Source organism: Somniosus microcephalus, chromosome 3 (genome assembly GCF_052327205.1).
Source record: "Somniosus microcephalus isolate GS21.2 chromosome 3, FLI_Smic_1.0, whole genome shotgun sequence".
NCBI lineage: Eukaryota > Metazoa > Chordata > Chondrichthyes > Squaliformes > Somniosidae > Somniosus > Somniosus microcephalus.
The window spans coordinates 94611510-94625881 of NC_140989.1; the positions used below are offsets into that span (position 1 = coordinate 94611510).

The 14372-nt window shown below is 43.1% G+C and overlaps 1 protein-coding gene across 3 annotated transcripts in view; it reads right to left on the reverse strand.

The window, feature by feature from the left end:
- The window catches only part of LOC147121216 (ribosomal protein S6 kinase alpha-5-like), a 127937-nt gene that overhangs the window by 19631 nt on the left and 93934 nt on the right, over window positions 1-14372 (reverse strand). For all 3 annotated transcript variants that reach the window (XM_085981365.1, XM_085981364.1, XM_085981366.1), the window contains 2 exons: window positions 13402-13552; window positions 8299-8457 (listed from right to left, as the gene is read on the reverse strand). In XM_085981365.1, the coding sequence (XP_085837491.1) occupies window positions 8299-8457; window positions 13402-13552 (310 nt within the window). The remainder of the gene's footprint in view (window positions 1-8298; window positions 8458-13401; window positions 13553-14372) is intronic.

Here is a 14372-nt window from a genome sequence, read left to right on the forward strand (position 1 = left end):
GGTGGAACTGAAAGAAATCAGTATTTGTAGGGAAATGGTATTAGGAAAATTGATGGGACTGAAGGCCGATAAATCCCCAGGGCCTGATAATCTACATCCCAGGGTACTTAAGGAAGTGGCCCTAGAAATAGTAGATGCATTGCTGGTCATCTTTCAGAACTCGATAGACTCTGGAACAGTACCCATGGATTGGAGGGTAGCTAATGTTACCCCACTATTCAAAAAAGGTGGTAGAGAAAAAGCGGGGAATTATACACCGGTAAGCCTGACATTGGTAGTGGGGAAAATGCTAGATTCCATTATAAAAGATGTAATAGCAGAGCACTTGGAAAGCAGTGACAGGATCGGACAAAGTCAACATGGATTTACAAAAGGTAAATCATGCTCGACTAATCTACTGGAATTTTTTTGAGGATGTAACTGGTAAAATAGATAAGGGAGAACCAGTGGATGTGGTGTATTTGGACTTTCAGAAGGCTTTCGATAAGGTCCCGCATAAGAGATTAGCGTGCAAAATTAAGGCACATGGGATTGGGGGCAAGGTATTGACTTGGATAGAGAACTGGTTGGCGGACAGAAAGCAAAGAGTTGGAATAAACGGGTCGTTTTCCGAGTGGCAGGCAGTGACTAGTGGGGTACCGCAAGGATCGGTCCTAGGATCCCAGCTGTTCACAATATATATTAATGATCTGGACGAGGGAATTGGATGTAATATCTCCAAATTTGCAGACGACACAAAACTGGGTGGGAGGGTATGCTGTGAGGAGGATGTCGTGAAACTCCACAGTACGATTTGGACAGGTTGGGTGATTGGGCAGAAACATGGCAAATGCACTATAATGTGGATAAATGTGAGGTTATCCACTTTGGTGGCAAAAAACAGGAAGGCAGATTAATATTTGAATGGCAATAGATTGGGAGAAGGGGAAGTGCAAAGAGACCTGGGTGTTCTTGTGCACCAGTCGCTGAAGGTAAGCATGCAGGTGCAGCAGGCGGTTAAGAAGGCAAATGGTATGTTGGCCTTCGTAGCAAGAGGGTTCGAGTACAGGAACAAGGATGTCTTGCTACAGTTGTACAGGGCCTTGGTGAGACCGCACCTTGAGTATTGTGTGCAGTTTTGGTCGCCTTACCGGAGGAAGGACGTTCTTGCCATGGAAGGAGTGCAGCGAAGATTCACCAGGCTGATACCTGGGATGGCAGGAATGACGTATGAGGAGAGATTGTGTCGATTGGGCTTATACTCACTGGTGTTTAGAAGATTGAGAGGGGATCTCATCGAAACCTATAAAATTCTGTCAGGCCTGGACAGACTAGATGCAGGAAGGATATTTCTGATGGCCGGGGAGTCCAGAACCAGGGGTCATAGTCTAAGGATAAGGGGTAAGCCATTTAGGACTGAAATGAGGAGGAATTTCTTCACCCAGAGAGTGAACCTGTGGAATTCTCTGCCACAGAGGGCGGTGGAGGCCAGTTCATTAAATATATTCAATAAGGAGTTGGATATATTTCTTAAGGCTAAAGGGATCAAGGGATATGGGGCGAAGGCAGGGACAGGGTGCTGAATTTGGATGATCAGCCATGATCTCATTGAATGGCGGAGCAGGCTCGAAGGGCCGAATGGCCTACTCCTGCTCCTATCTTCTATGTTTCTATGTTTCTATACTATAACAATAGGAGAATGTTTCCTATAAACATGTGTAAACACTTCCAGACGATTTTGAAGGCATTTACAATTTCAACAATACAGAAGTATAAAATAAATGTTACTTTAATTTTGCTGTAATAAGGATTATTTAACAAATTCAGTTATTTCGGGCTGTTTTATCTTCAAAATTGAATCACAAGTAATTGCTTCTTCAATTTTTGCCAGACTAGCCAACATTTTTGAATTAGACAAGTCGTTAGTTGAGCTTTGCACTTAATATTAAATAAGAGAGTGCACATCTTCAGAAAGGCTACTGGAGTCGAAAGATCAGGAGCAACATCATCTTCTACAACATTCTCGCTATCCTCACTAATTTCATTATTTAATTCCGGCTCGAGTCAGCTCATAGCTTCAATGGAGATTCAGGCGATCAAAATGTCATAAATTGTGATATAATGAGACTGAGGAACATCAGCAGGGACCAATTGCTGAAGTTGCTCCCAAATTCTGCAATTCAGCCTCAATTTCTTCGAGCTCCAAATTCTCCTCTTCTTTCCTGACCACACTTGCATGGTGAAAGCAGTTCACAATGTTGCTCCGAGTCACAAAATTGCAACTTTTAGCAATGAAATTCATGGCATCCAGCAAATTGATCGAGAATTCACTCTTGGCCAAGTTGAAGTTTAGAAGTGATATTCTTTGGAAGTCGGCCAAGTTCCACTTACATTAGGCTAGAAATTTCAGGATGTGCCGGGCAGTTATCCATAATGATAAACACGCTCAAAATTAACACATCCATAGCTCAAAATGTTCTGTACAGAGATTGCACGTACTCCTCAAAAATTGTAGACGCTATCCAAGATCGCTGATTGAAATGGTACATGATGCTTCCAAGGAAGTGTTGAACACTATTGAAACATCTTGGCCGCTCACTTTTACCGATGAACGTAAGAGGAAGCTTTTCAGATCCAGGCACACAGGCGCCCAGAAGAAGAGCCTTGAAACTAGTATCTCTTCTGAAATCACCGCTTCTGACCCATTTCAAGACAGAATCAAGTGGTATGTAAATTTTGCTGATGGCTGTCTGAGGGATACCATGTTCTTTTGCTAATTTAGTCTGTTACTTTTTGTCCACAGCAGTAATCATTTTGTACTTGTGACCCAGCTTCAGGTTGGTGTGCTTTTTAAAATTTGATTCTATTTTCACAAAAATTTCAACCACCATGGCACCTAAAATACTGTACTGTATCAGCATCTCCTAAGTAATCATTCCTCATAGGAAGCCCCGCACTTGTAAAAATATGGAGCAATAATGAGCAAACAATCCGGTCAGGCCAATCTGTGGTCCTCAAAATTTGCAAACACAATTAAAACTTTGGCGGGTTAGACACCAACAGAGAAATAGAGACAGAGAGAGACTTAAAGAGAGCAAGCAACATACTGATAGAAAAAGATACACACTGACCAAGAGCACGAGCTGCACACCGACAGAGAGAAAAAGAGAGAGCTAGAGGGAGAGAAAAAAGTGAGAGAGGGCTACACTTAACCGAGAGAGAGCTATAGACTGACAGAGCTATGCACCAAAGTGCTTTTACCCGGTAAACCTTCAGGGAATCAGAACAGACCAAGGATCGGTGCCTTTGCCCACTGAAACCGCAGAAGGAAGCACTAAAAAAAGGACAACTTCTGTTGGGTTTGTGGACCTTGCCTTGAGGAGTGCTTTAATATTTGGTGAGGTTGTTATTCCAGTGAACTTCTGTTCTGTGGGCTGACAGTTACATAATTAGATATTTTAACATTTGGGTACTGAGTGTAACAATTTTTGTTCCACCTGCTGCAAGACACCGATTGTTAGGGGGAAGGTGCTCCGTTTACGACCGGGACGCATCTCTTCCAATCTCCACCATACAAGTTGTTATTGTTGGTTGAAATATGGTATAACATTATTCGATCTTTTGTTAACCAGGACTGCAAACTTGCATAACTTTGGACGAATTATAACGTTATACTGCTAGAGCAAAACGCAAACTCAAATGTGTAAAAAAAATACTAATCACAGTCGGGACTGATCTTTGGGTAACATTATGCGGATTATAACAATAGGTGATTTAACAATATGCAAACGCGACTGTATTGCTTGTAATGTATTATCATATGGTTTGGTATGAGCATGCTCAGTTCGCTTTGGCCTAATAAAGCAAGCACCTTGACTAACAACTCATCGTGTCTCTGTCCTTCATTTGTTCTACCCACATATATTACATTTTGGCAACGAGGATGGGATCCCAAAGCCATTTTTAGGGATCATGGAAGGACACAGTGTTCAACCTTCGAGTGGACAAGTTTAAGATGAATTTGTGACACCTAAACTGAAATTTTGCGATGTTTTACCATTAATGCTCATGCAGAATCGCCTGTGCTTCAGTGCTTCGCCTTCACGTGCATGTATACACAGCAACAGCGGCATTGACTCTCACATGTACACAGGTAGCGTGCTGAGTCACTGTTCAACGGGATCGGGACAATCATGACCGTGCTTGTGCTTACAGGATTCATCGGAAGCCTCAGCATGTATGACCGAGCTCGCAAACCATTCAGTTCTTACATTGAGCGGATGGAGAAGTTTTTTAGGGCCAATAACATTATTGAGACCGAAGGTGCAGATAAGAATGTTCAAGCTCAAAATAAAGTAATTCGTGAACGGAAAAAAGCAATTTTTTTAACGGACATCAGGCCAGATGTCTACGGAACGTTGACAAACCTACTCGCGCCAGTGAAAGCAAAGGATGCATCATTTGAAGACATTGTTGAGAAACTCGAGGACCATTTCGACCCAAAGCTGTTAGAAATAGCAGAGAGCTATAAGTTTGGCACCAGAAACCAAAAACAAAGTGAAACCCATCAGTGAGTACATTGTAGCTCTTAAGAACTTGTCTTTGCATTGTAGCTTCGGCACATTTTTGGATCGTGCGTTGCGAGATAAGTTTGTGTGTGGACTGTTGGATGAGTGCAGAGAGTCCAAGTTACTGAACACTCCAAACCTAACGTTTGACATAGCATGCAAAATTGCCCTATTTATGGAGATGGCATCTAAGAATGCTAGGGAGCTCCGTCCAACTCAAGTGACTAGTGCAGCTGAAGTCTCGTCAGAAAGCCATCGACAAACCTAAATAACAGAAAATGCTGGAAAAACTCAGCAGGCCAGGCAACATCCGTGGAGAGAAAATAGAGTCAACGTTTCGGGTGAACCCTTTGTCAAGACTAAAGGGGCACAGGAAATGAAATAGATTAAGAGGCCAGGCTGGGAGAGAACAAAAGAGAAGAGACATTAAGAGGTATTCAAAACGAGACGAGATGGTGATAGGACTAGTGGAGGCAAAAGACGGCTCTAGATTAGGTGTGAAATGCGCTGGCAGAATGGAAAACAGCTGCCATGTGGGAGAGAGTAAAAAAAAGAGGGGGGGAAAAGGCCAAAACAAAGGTGTGGATAAAAAATATATAAAAATATAATAGGGGCCGAGGTTATGATCTGAAATTGTTGAACTTGATATTGAGTCCGGAAGGCTGTAAAGTGCCTAATCGGAAGATGAGGTGCTGTTCCTCGAGTTTACGTTGAGCTTACGTGGAACAACGCAAGAGGCCCAGGACAGTGAGGTCCGAGTGGGAATGGGGCGGTGAATTAAAATGACAGGCGACCGGAAGCTCGGTCACCCTTACGGACTGAATGGAGGTGTTCCGCAAAGCGGTCACCCAATCTGCGTTTGGTCTCCCCAATGTAGAGGAGACCACATCGTGAGCAGCGAATACAGTATACTAGATTGCAAGTAGTACAAGTAAATCGCTGTTTCACCTGGAAGGGGTGTTTGGGGCCCTGGACAGTGGGAAGGGGGGAGGTATAAGGGTAGGTGCTACATCTCCTGCGCTTGCACAACCTAAAGCTGTGAGACCGAGTCAAAAGCATGTTGGTGAGAGCAGTTCAGTGAATTGTTATCGCTGCAATGGAAATCACTCACCACAGTCCTACCAATATAGAAATGTGAAGTGTTTTCACTGCCAGAAGCAAGGCCATATTTCAACAGCTTGCAGAGCTGGATCTAAAGCAGGAAGTAACAACCATTCTAGTGGCAATGCAAAGCAGCAACAACAAAAGGGAGGAGTTCACAGTATTGAAGTGAACACACCTGATGTTGAAGAACTAGGAATCTACAGTATCTATTCCACTAGCGGCAACGTGAGAAAGACTTCCGTACAAAACTTTTGACCAACGAGCAATATATTGATATGTATATCGACATGACAGCAGACTGCCATGAGTAAGGACACATATGAGAATAAGTTTAATCAAGTGCCACTTACAAAGAGTACCGTAGAGTTAAAAACCTACTCCGGAGAAATCCTAGAGACATGTGGACAAATGGAATGTACAGTTCAACACAATGGCCAGTCAGTAAAGCTGCCTATTAATGTAGCGAGCAACAACAGGCCAACCCTTATGGGCAAAGACTGGTTGAGAAAGTTAAAACTAGACTGGAAAAACATCTACAGTGTAGATGTTTCAAAGAAGCAACTCAACACAATGCTGAACAAGTACGAAAACGTGTTCACAGACAGTTATGAGGGCATCACTGGGTATGACATGCATATCCGGATCAAGTCCAACGCAAAGCCTGTCTATTGTAAGGCAAGGCTGGTTGCCTATGCATTGAAAAGTCAGGTGGAGGAAGAGCTAGCGAAGCTCAGAGAGAAAGGAGTGCTCATAAAAACTGACAAAAGTGAATGGGCTACCCAGATTGTGGTAATACCCAAAGCAGACAAAACTTTACACTTGTACGGTGACTACAAATTTACTATCAACCAAGCAGTTGACGATGAGCAGTACCCGTTACCTACATCGCAAGGTTTGTATGTAGCACTCTCTGGGTCAAAGGTTTTCTCCAAGTTTGACCCGTTGCACGCTTATGCTCAGCTGAATGTTGTCAAAGAGAGTCAACAGTATCTCGCCATTAACACACAGAAGGGACTGTACTCATACACCAAGCTGCCGTATGGTATAAAGTCCTCCCTGCAAATCTTCCAGGCTACAATGGATAAGATTTTGCAAGGAATTCCAAATTGCTTATGCAATCAAGACGATGTGTTGATCGCAACAAGCAGCGAGGAAGAAAATCTAGAAGCATTAGATATCGTGCTTCAAAGGTTGAATGCCCACAAAGTCAAATTGAAAAGGAGCAAATGTGCTTTTGTGCAGCCCGAGGTTGTGTACCTTGGTCTGAAAGTTGATGCAAATGGCTTGCAACCAGTGAGTGAAAAGGTTGATGATGTCATCAATGCTCCAAAGCCACAGAACGTGTCTGAGTTAAGATCTTTCCGTGGAATGGTCCAGTACTAAGCACGTATCTTACCTGAGTTAGCGACCATGTTAGCTCCATTGCACAAGCTCCTCAAGAAGGATGTCCAGTGGAAGTGGACGAAAGGACAACAGGGAACTTACGATGTTTGTAAGAGAAGTCTCTCTAGCGATGCTCTACTTGTGCACTACGACACAGAGTGTGAACTTAAGTTAGCGTGTGATGATTCCAGCTACAGTGTGGGCGCTGTCATAAGCCACGTAATGGATGACGGCCAAGAGAAACCAATTGCGTTCGCATGCAAATCCTCACAAAGAGCGAAAGAAACTACGCGCAAATTGAAAAGGAAGCACTCCATAGTGTTTGGAATCAAGAAATTCCAACAGTTCCTGATCGGCAGAAAGTTCACCCTGATAACCCATCACAAACCGCTCCTAACAATATTTTGGCCCAAATCTGCCATCCCTGCAATGGCCGCATCAAGAATGCAATGTTAGGCAGTGCTGTTGTCATAATATGACTATATGATTGAATATCGCACTTCAAAGCGAAACGCAATCGAAGATACCTTGTCCAGGTTGCCACATGATAACTCGTGTGTTGGGCGTGAAGGTACGATTTTCACGTTAGGTGCAGTTGACAAAGACTTTCCTATGAATACAACTGAGATTGCAGATGACTTTGGAGAGGAAATGAAATCCATTCCTTGTACACTCTCTGTTGGGGGTAGTAGCGAGAACGGTTCAGTCTCCGGCCATGGTGCCTCAAGCAACATGCCTGCTCCCTCCGCTTCTCCTCCAGATCGTGCATAACAATCAGGAATAGGGGAACACCTTGTGGATAGGCCATTACAATACTTTCACCTTTCTTACATGTAGAAACGGGTGATGCCCTGAAAGTAATTGCCTTCAGACACTAACATTACTCCGGGTAGCAAAGCTGCCAAAAATGAGAGATTTAGGAAAAAAATACACTTTAAATAATTTCCAGACTACTGGGGTAAGACTCCACAGCCTTAATGGTTCCTTAGTTGGCCTCCCAATCATGTGTTGGTCATAAATCACGTCATTATCAGGTCACCATTATTTTTCAGTCTAACTGCGGTGTAAATAATGGCATAAATTCTACAAATTGGCGATTGCCTATTTTCTGGTTGATTACCCTATGTAAATAATCAGAAAATCTATCCTATATCTTTTCTGCTATTCCATTGGCTATTTATTGGTTTATCAAAAACAGATTTTATTTAATGTCTGCAAAAACTTTAATGCTTAGGTGATACAAATGTAGAATATTTTGACATACCTTAAATAGATCTGCATGTTGAGGAACAGCAGCAGGAGAATAGGCTGGATCCATTCTTGTAAACTCCTCTGCAAAGTTGCTGACGTCTAGTTCATTTTGGATGACTGGTTTGACTGGAGGCTTGATTGCCTTGGTTGCTAAATCTGTCCAGTTTAGTCCCTGAAGATAAATTTGGAAACATATTTAAAGACAGTCTAAAAGAAGTCCAAATAACATTTGAGGCCGAGTTTAAAGTGCAAGGTATTCAACACTAAATATGAAAGGCAACTAGCTTTTAGCAACTAATATTTGCAAATATGCCATTACTGTGCTCTCTTGTAAACTGTAATGTGGTATTAACGCATTCTCCAAGTGATTTTGGTAATTTCTCCATCATCTTCCATATAACTATCTACTAACCTCTAATAGGAAATGTGAGGGGTAGCAATCTAAGATGTTCTCCATGACATATTTTGATGTTTTTGTGCTGCCTTGTGGATCAATAGGGAACGGTAGTGTAGTGGTAATGTCACTAGGCTAATAATCCAGAAGCCTGGACTAATGATCCAGAGATGTGAGTTCAAATCCCACCACAGCAGCTGGGGAATTTAAATTCAGTTAATTAAATAAATCTGGAATAAAAAGCTAGTAATGGTGACTATGAAACTATGGATTGTCGTAAAAACCCATCTGGCTCATTAATGTACTAGTCAAGCAGCAACCTGACATAGTCATACTCACAGAATCATACCTTTCAGCCAATTTCCTGAGCTCCTCCATTACCATCCCTGGATCTGTCCTGTCCCACCGGCAGGACAGACCCACCAGGGGTGGTGGCACAGTGGTATACAGTCGGGAAGGAGTGGCCCTGGGAGTCCTCAACATTGACTCCGGACCCCATGAAGTCTCATGGCATCAGGTCAAACATGGGCAAGGAAACCTCCTGCTGATTACCACCTACCGTCCTCCCTCAGCTGATGACTCAGTACTCCTCCATGTTGAAGAAGCACTGAGAGTAGCAAGGGCACAGAATGTGCTCTGGGTGGGGGACCTCAATGTCAATCACCAAGAGTGGCTCGGTAGCACCACTACTGACTGAGCTGGCCGAGTCCTGAAGGACATAGCTGCCAGTCTGGGCCTGCGACAGGTGGCCAGGTGGCAGCTGAGTGAACCAGCACGAGGGAAATACCTACTTGACCTCGTCCTCACCAATCTACCTGTCGCAGATGCATCTGTCCATGACAGTATTGGTAGCAGTGAGCACCGCACAGTCATTGTGGGGACAAAGTCCCATCTTCACACTGAGAACACCCTCCATCATGTTGTGTGGCACTACCACCGTGCTAAATGGGATAGATTCAGAACAGATCTAGCAGCTCAAAACTGGGCATCCATGAGGCGCTGTGGGCCATCAGCAGCAGCAGAATTAGTATTCCACCATAATCTGTAACCTCATGGCCCGGCATATCCCTCACTCTACCATTACCACCAAGCCAGGGGACCAACCCTGGTTCAACGACGAGTGTAGAAGAGCACGCCAGGAGCAGCACCAGGTGTACCTAAAAATGAGGTGCCAACCTGGGGAAGCTGCAACACAGGACTACATGCACGCTAAAAAGCGGAAGCAACATGCTATAGACAGGGCTAAACGATCCCACAATCAATGGATCAGATCAAAGCTCTGCAGTCCTGCCACATCCAGTCGTGAATGGTGGTGGACCATTAAACAACTAACGGGAGGAGGAGGCTCCAAGAATATCCCCAACCTCAATGATGGTGGAGGCCAGCACGTGAGTGCAAAAGACAAGGCTGAAGCGTTTGCAACCAACTTCAGCCAGAAGTGCCGAGTGGATGATCCATATCGGCCTACTCCTGAGGTTGCCACCATCACAGAAGCCAGTCTTCAGCCAATTCGATTCACTTCACATGATATCAAGAAATGGCTGAGCGCACTGGATACAGCAAAAGCTATGGATCCCGGCTATCATGCTGAAGACTTATACTCCAGAACTAGCCACGCCTCTAGCCAAGCTGTTCCAGTACAGCTACAACACTGGCATCTATCCAACAATGTGGAAAACTGCCCAGTTATGTCCTGTCCACAAAAAGCTGGACAAATCCAACCCGGCCAATTACCGCCCCATCAGTCTACTCTCAATCATCAGCAAAGTGATGGAAGGTGTCATCGACAGTGCTATCAAGCGGCACTTACTCTCCAATAGCCTGCTCACTGATGCCCAGTTTGGGTTCCGCCAAGACCACTCGGCTCCCAACCTCATTACAGCCTTGGTCCAAACATGGACAAAGGAGCGGAATTCCAGAGGTGAGGAGAGAGTGACTGCCCTTGACATCAAGGCAGCATTTGACCGAGTGTGGCATCAAGGAGCCCTAGTAAAATTGAAGTCCAATGGGAATCGGGGAAAAACGCTCCACTGGCTGGAGTCATACCTAGCACAAAGGAAGAAGGTTGTGGTGGTTGAAGGTCAATCATCACAGCCCCAGGACATCGCTGCAGGAGTTCCTCAGGGCATGTCCTAGGCCCTACCACCTTCAGCTGCTTCATCAATGACCTTAACTCCAACATAAGGTCAGAAATGGGGATGTTCGCTGATGACTGCACAGTGTTCAGCGCCATTCACAACTCCACAGATAATGAAGCAGTCCATGCCCGCATGCAACAAGACCTGGACGACGTTCAGGCTTGGGCTGATAAGTGGCAGGTAACATTCGTGCCACAGAAGTGCCAGGCAATGACTATCTCCAACAAGCAAGAGTCTAACCACCTCCCCTTGACATTCAATTGCATTACCATCACCGAATCCCCCACCATCAACATCCTGGGAGTCACCATTAACCAGAAACTTAACTGGACCAGCCACATAAATATTGTGGCAACAAGAGCAGGTCAGAGGCTAGGTATTCTGCGGCGAGTGTCTCACCTCCTGACTCCCCAAAGCCTTTCCACCATCTACAAGGCACAAGGAGTGTGATGGAATACTCTCCACTTGCCTGGATGAGTACAGTTCCAACAACACTCAAGAAGTTCGACACCATCCAGGACAAAGCAGCCCGCTTGATTGGCACCCCATCCACCACCTTAAACATTCACTCCCTCCACCACCGGCGTACCGTGGCTGCAGTGTGTACCATCTACAAGATGCACTGCAGCAACTCGCCAAGGCTTCTTCGGCAGCACCTCCCAAACCCGCGACCTCTTCCACGTAGAAGGACAAGGGCAGCAGGCGCATGGGAACACCACCACCTCCAAGTTCCCCTCCAAGTCACACACCATCCTGACTTAGAAGTATATCGCTGATCCTTCATCGTCGCTGGGTCAAAATCCTGGGACTCCCTACCTAGAGTACCATCACCACACGGACTGCAGCGATTCAAGAAGGCAGGTCACCACAACCTTCTCAAGGGAAACGAGGGATGGGCAATAAATGCTGGCATTGCCAGCGACGCCCTGATCTGATAAACAAATAAAAAAAACTGATGCCAATATGGAAGACAGCCGTGAAGTTACAATTTAGATTAGTGCTTATGCTTCCACACTATTTTAGAGATTGCTTGTAAACAAATAGACACAAATGTTTAATTGTACATGGCCAGTTACACAAATTATTCTATGAGCAAGACATACCACATAAAAACATGAGAAATATGTGAGCTATCATTGTCTTTCTCAAACGTGTTCTTTTTTTGCTGTGTTTCTGGCACAGATCCTTGCTGGACAGGAGCATGGGTCACACAACCAGACCTATAATGCTAATGGATCCATCTGCGGGTTGAGCTCCCGTTGACGATGGATCCTTGCTAGGAACACTGATTTTGATTTATATTCCATAGTTCCCCAATGAATATTTTGTTCATACCAGTGTTGTCCTATATGCCACTAGCAACCTGTAGCTAATTAGGAATTCAGATGTGGATAATTGCCTTTATGATTAGTAAATTAAAAAATGAGTAATAGACACCATCGTTGGGCATATGATCTCAATACTCATATTCATGGTATATGCATGTGCACTTTAAACTTTTTGTGCATTTGTTGGTAAAATGACAAGTTGAAAAGCAGTGTATGAGAGTGTGTTTTGATCACTGTGTGCTTTACTGCCTTCCTTGGCTACCTCTTATTTGTTATCTGCTAAAATGGTGTGTAACTTCAGTACCATGGTACCACCAGCAACAGAAAAGGATCCCCATTGGATAATGCAAATTAATGGCTAATGGAGTATGCAAATTTTGGTTTATGGTGCAGCAATACTTTAAGCATGGAAAGATACATAAAATACGAATAACATGTAGATTTATTCATCAAAAGGAGATGAAATACAAACAAAAGTTTTGCATTGAGGCAATGTCCTGCTCAAAGCTTTGTCCTGCAAAAATTCTGAGCTAGAATAGGAGTGCTGATAAAGAGATTCCACTTTATATATGTATCTTGACTCAGAAATAAGTTAATTAATTCTAATGACCTTAAGATATTAACTGAAAATTATTTTCTAAAGCAACCAATTATCAGAACTTGCAATGAGTCCATAAATAACAAATTATTGCGTAAATGCCAATGTTCATATGATACACTGTGTTCATATAAGAACACTGAAAACTGCAGCAGCATTTGAGCACATAGCCAAAAATAAGACATTACAAAATGTAAAAAAAGTTAGCAATGCAGAAAGGAATCATTTAAGTTCAAATTCAGTTACCATTTTTAATATTCAGTTTCATTATTTCCTACAATATGGTTATTTACAACGAAACGGCTATTTGTGTCGTAATCTCCAAAGGAAACTTCTACTCAAGAGGGTTTGCATTAAGCAAATGATGACAGAACTGCTCTGCGGTGTTAGTCTTCTAGATTAGGGCATGGCTATTTCCTTAGTGTCATCCTTGCCTCAGTGAAAGCACTCTTGCCTAAATCAAAAGGTGGTGGGTTCAAGCCTCACAATTAGAAGTTATACCCACAGAAGAGGATACTTGGACAAGCTTTTATTCAATTCTGTCAAAAATGTCTTCTGTGACCTGTATTGTTAGATTATGTCTATTTTCCTTGGCTAGTTAATACTACAAGGTAACACTTCTGTTTATGACTGCAGTAATTTCTGAGTGATACAGCACCTGGAAAAAGGCATGAGATTTTATCTCTTCAGCTCCAGATGGCCCTGAACCAAGCCTTTGTTTAGGAACTTTCATCAACAGTTTCTGTATTAAATTCTTGGCAGTGGGCCCAATCTCTACAGAGAATGGAGGGTCATTTTTTAAGATTCGCCTAAGAAAGAATATAATTATTATTTTCAAGACTTGTATTCGACGGACACATTTCAACAATGAACAAGAATGAAAAACATGCTATATTTACAATTAAAATTTAGCGGTTAAATTTACATATTATAAAAACCAATCCAATATTTTAATAGCAAACTTGCTACTGCTGATAATGACTGCAAATAGTTCCTCTAAATTTGCTTGCAACTATACATTTTACAAGAACAGTTTTTAAATTCACAAAAGTAAAAATTCCTTTCCTTTCCTCCTTAATCTACTTACCAAGTTCAGCCTTAATGAAAGTTGGGTGGTCAGCTGCTCGCAGGCATTTGCCAATGCTGTGCTGAATCAGCTACTGTGGGTGATTCAGAAAAGCATTGGCAAATGCCTGTAATACTGTAATTTCCTGTGACCTTTTCCCCCTCCATCCCTTTCACTGTGGGAAGGTACCCAGCCTTCATTTACCACTTCCCGATAGGGATACGACTGAAATTAGGAACTCCGCAATGTGGAAATCATGGGAACTGATATTCCACTACTATATACACATTTGCATAACGTGCTTAAAAAAAACTATGATTATTTCATTTTTTTTTTAAAAGAACATTTATTCAATCTGGAATAATGAATGCAAATCTCAATCTATCTATCTATCTTCTATCTATCTATCTATTCTTCTATCTTCTATCTATATATATATATATAAAGCGGTTGGTTTGTCTGTCTTGTCTGTCTGTGTGTCCGCTATACACTCAAAAGTTATAGAGCGTACCTACACATATGTTATCAAAAGAAAGCTGATGATCAGGGGAGTGTCATAGGCG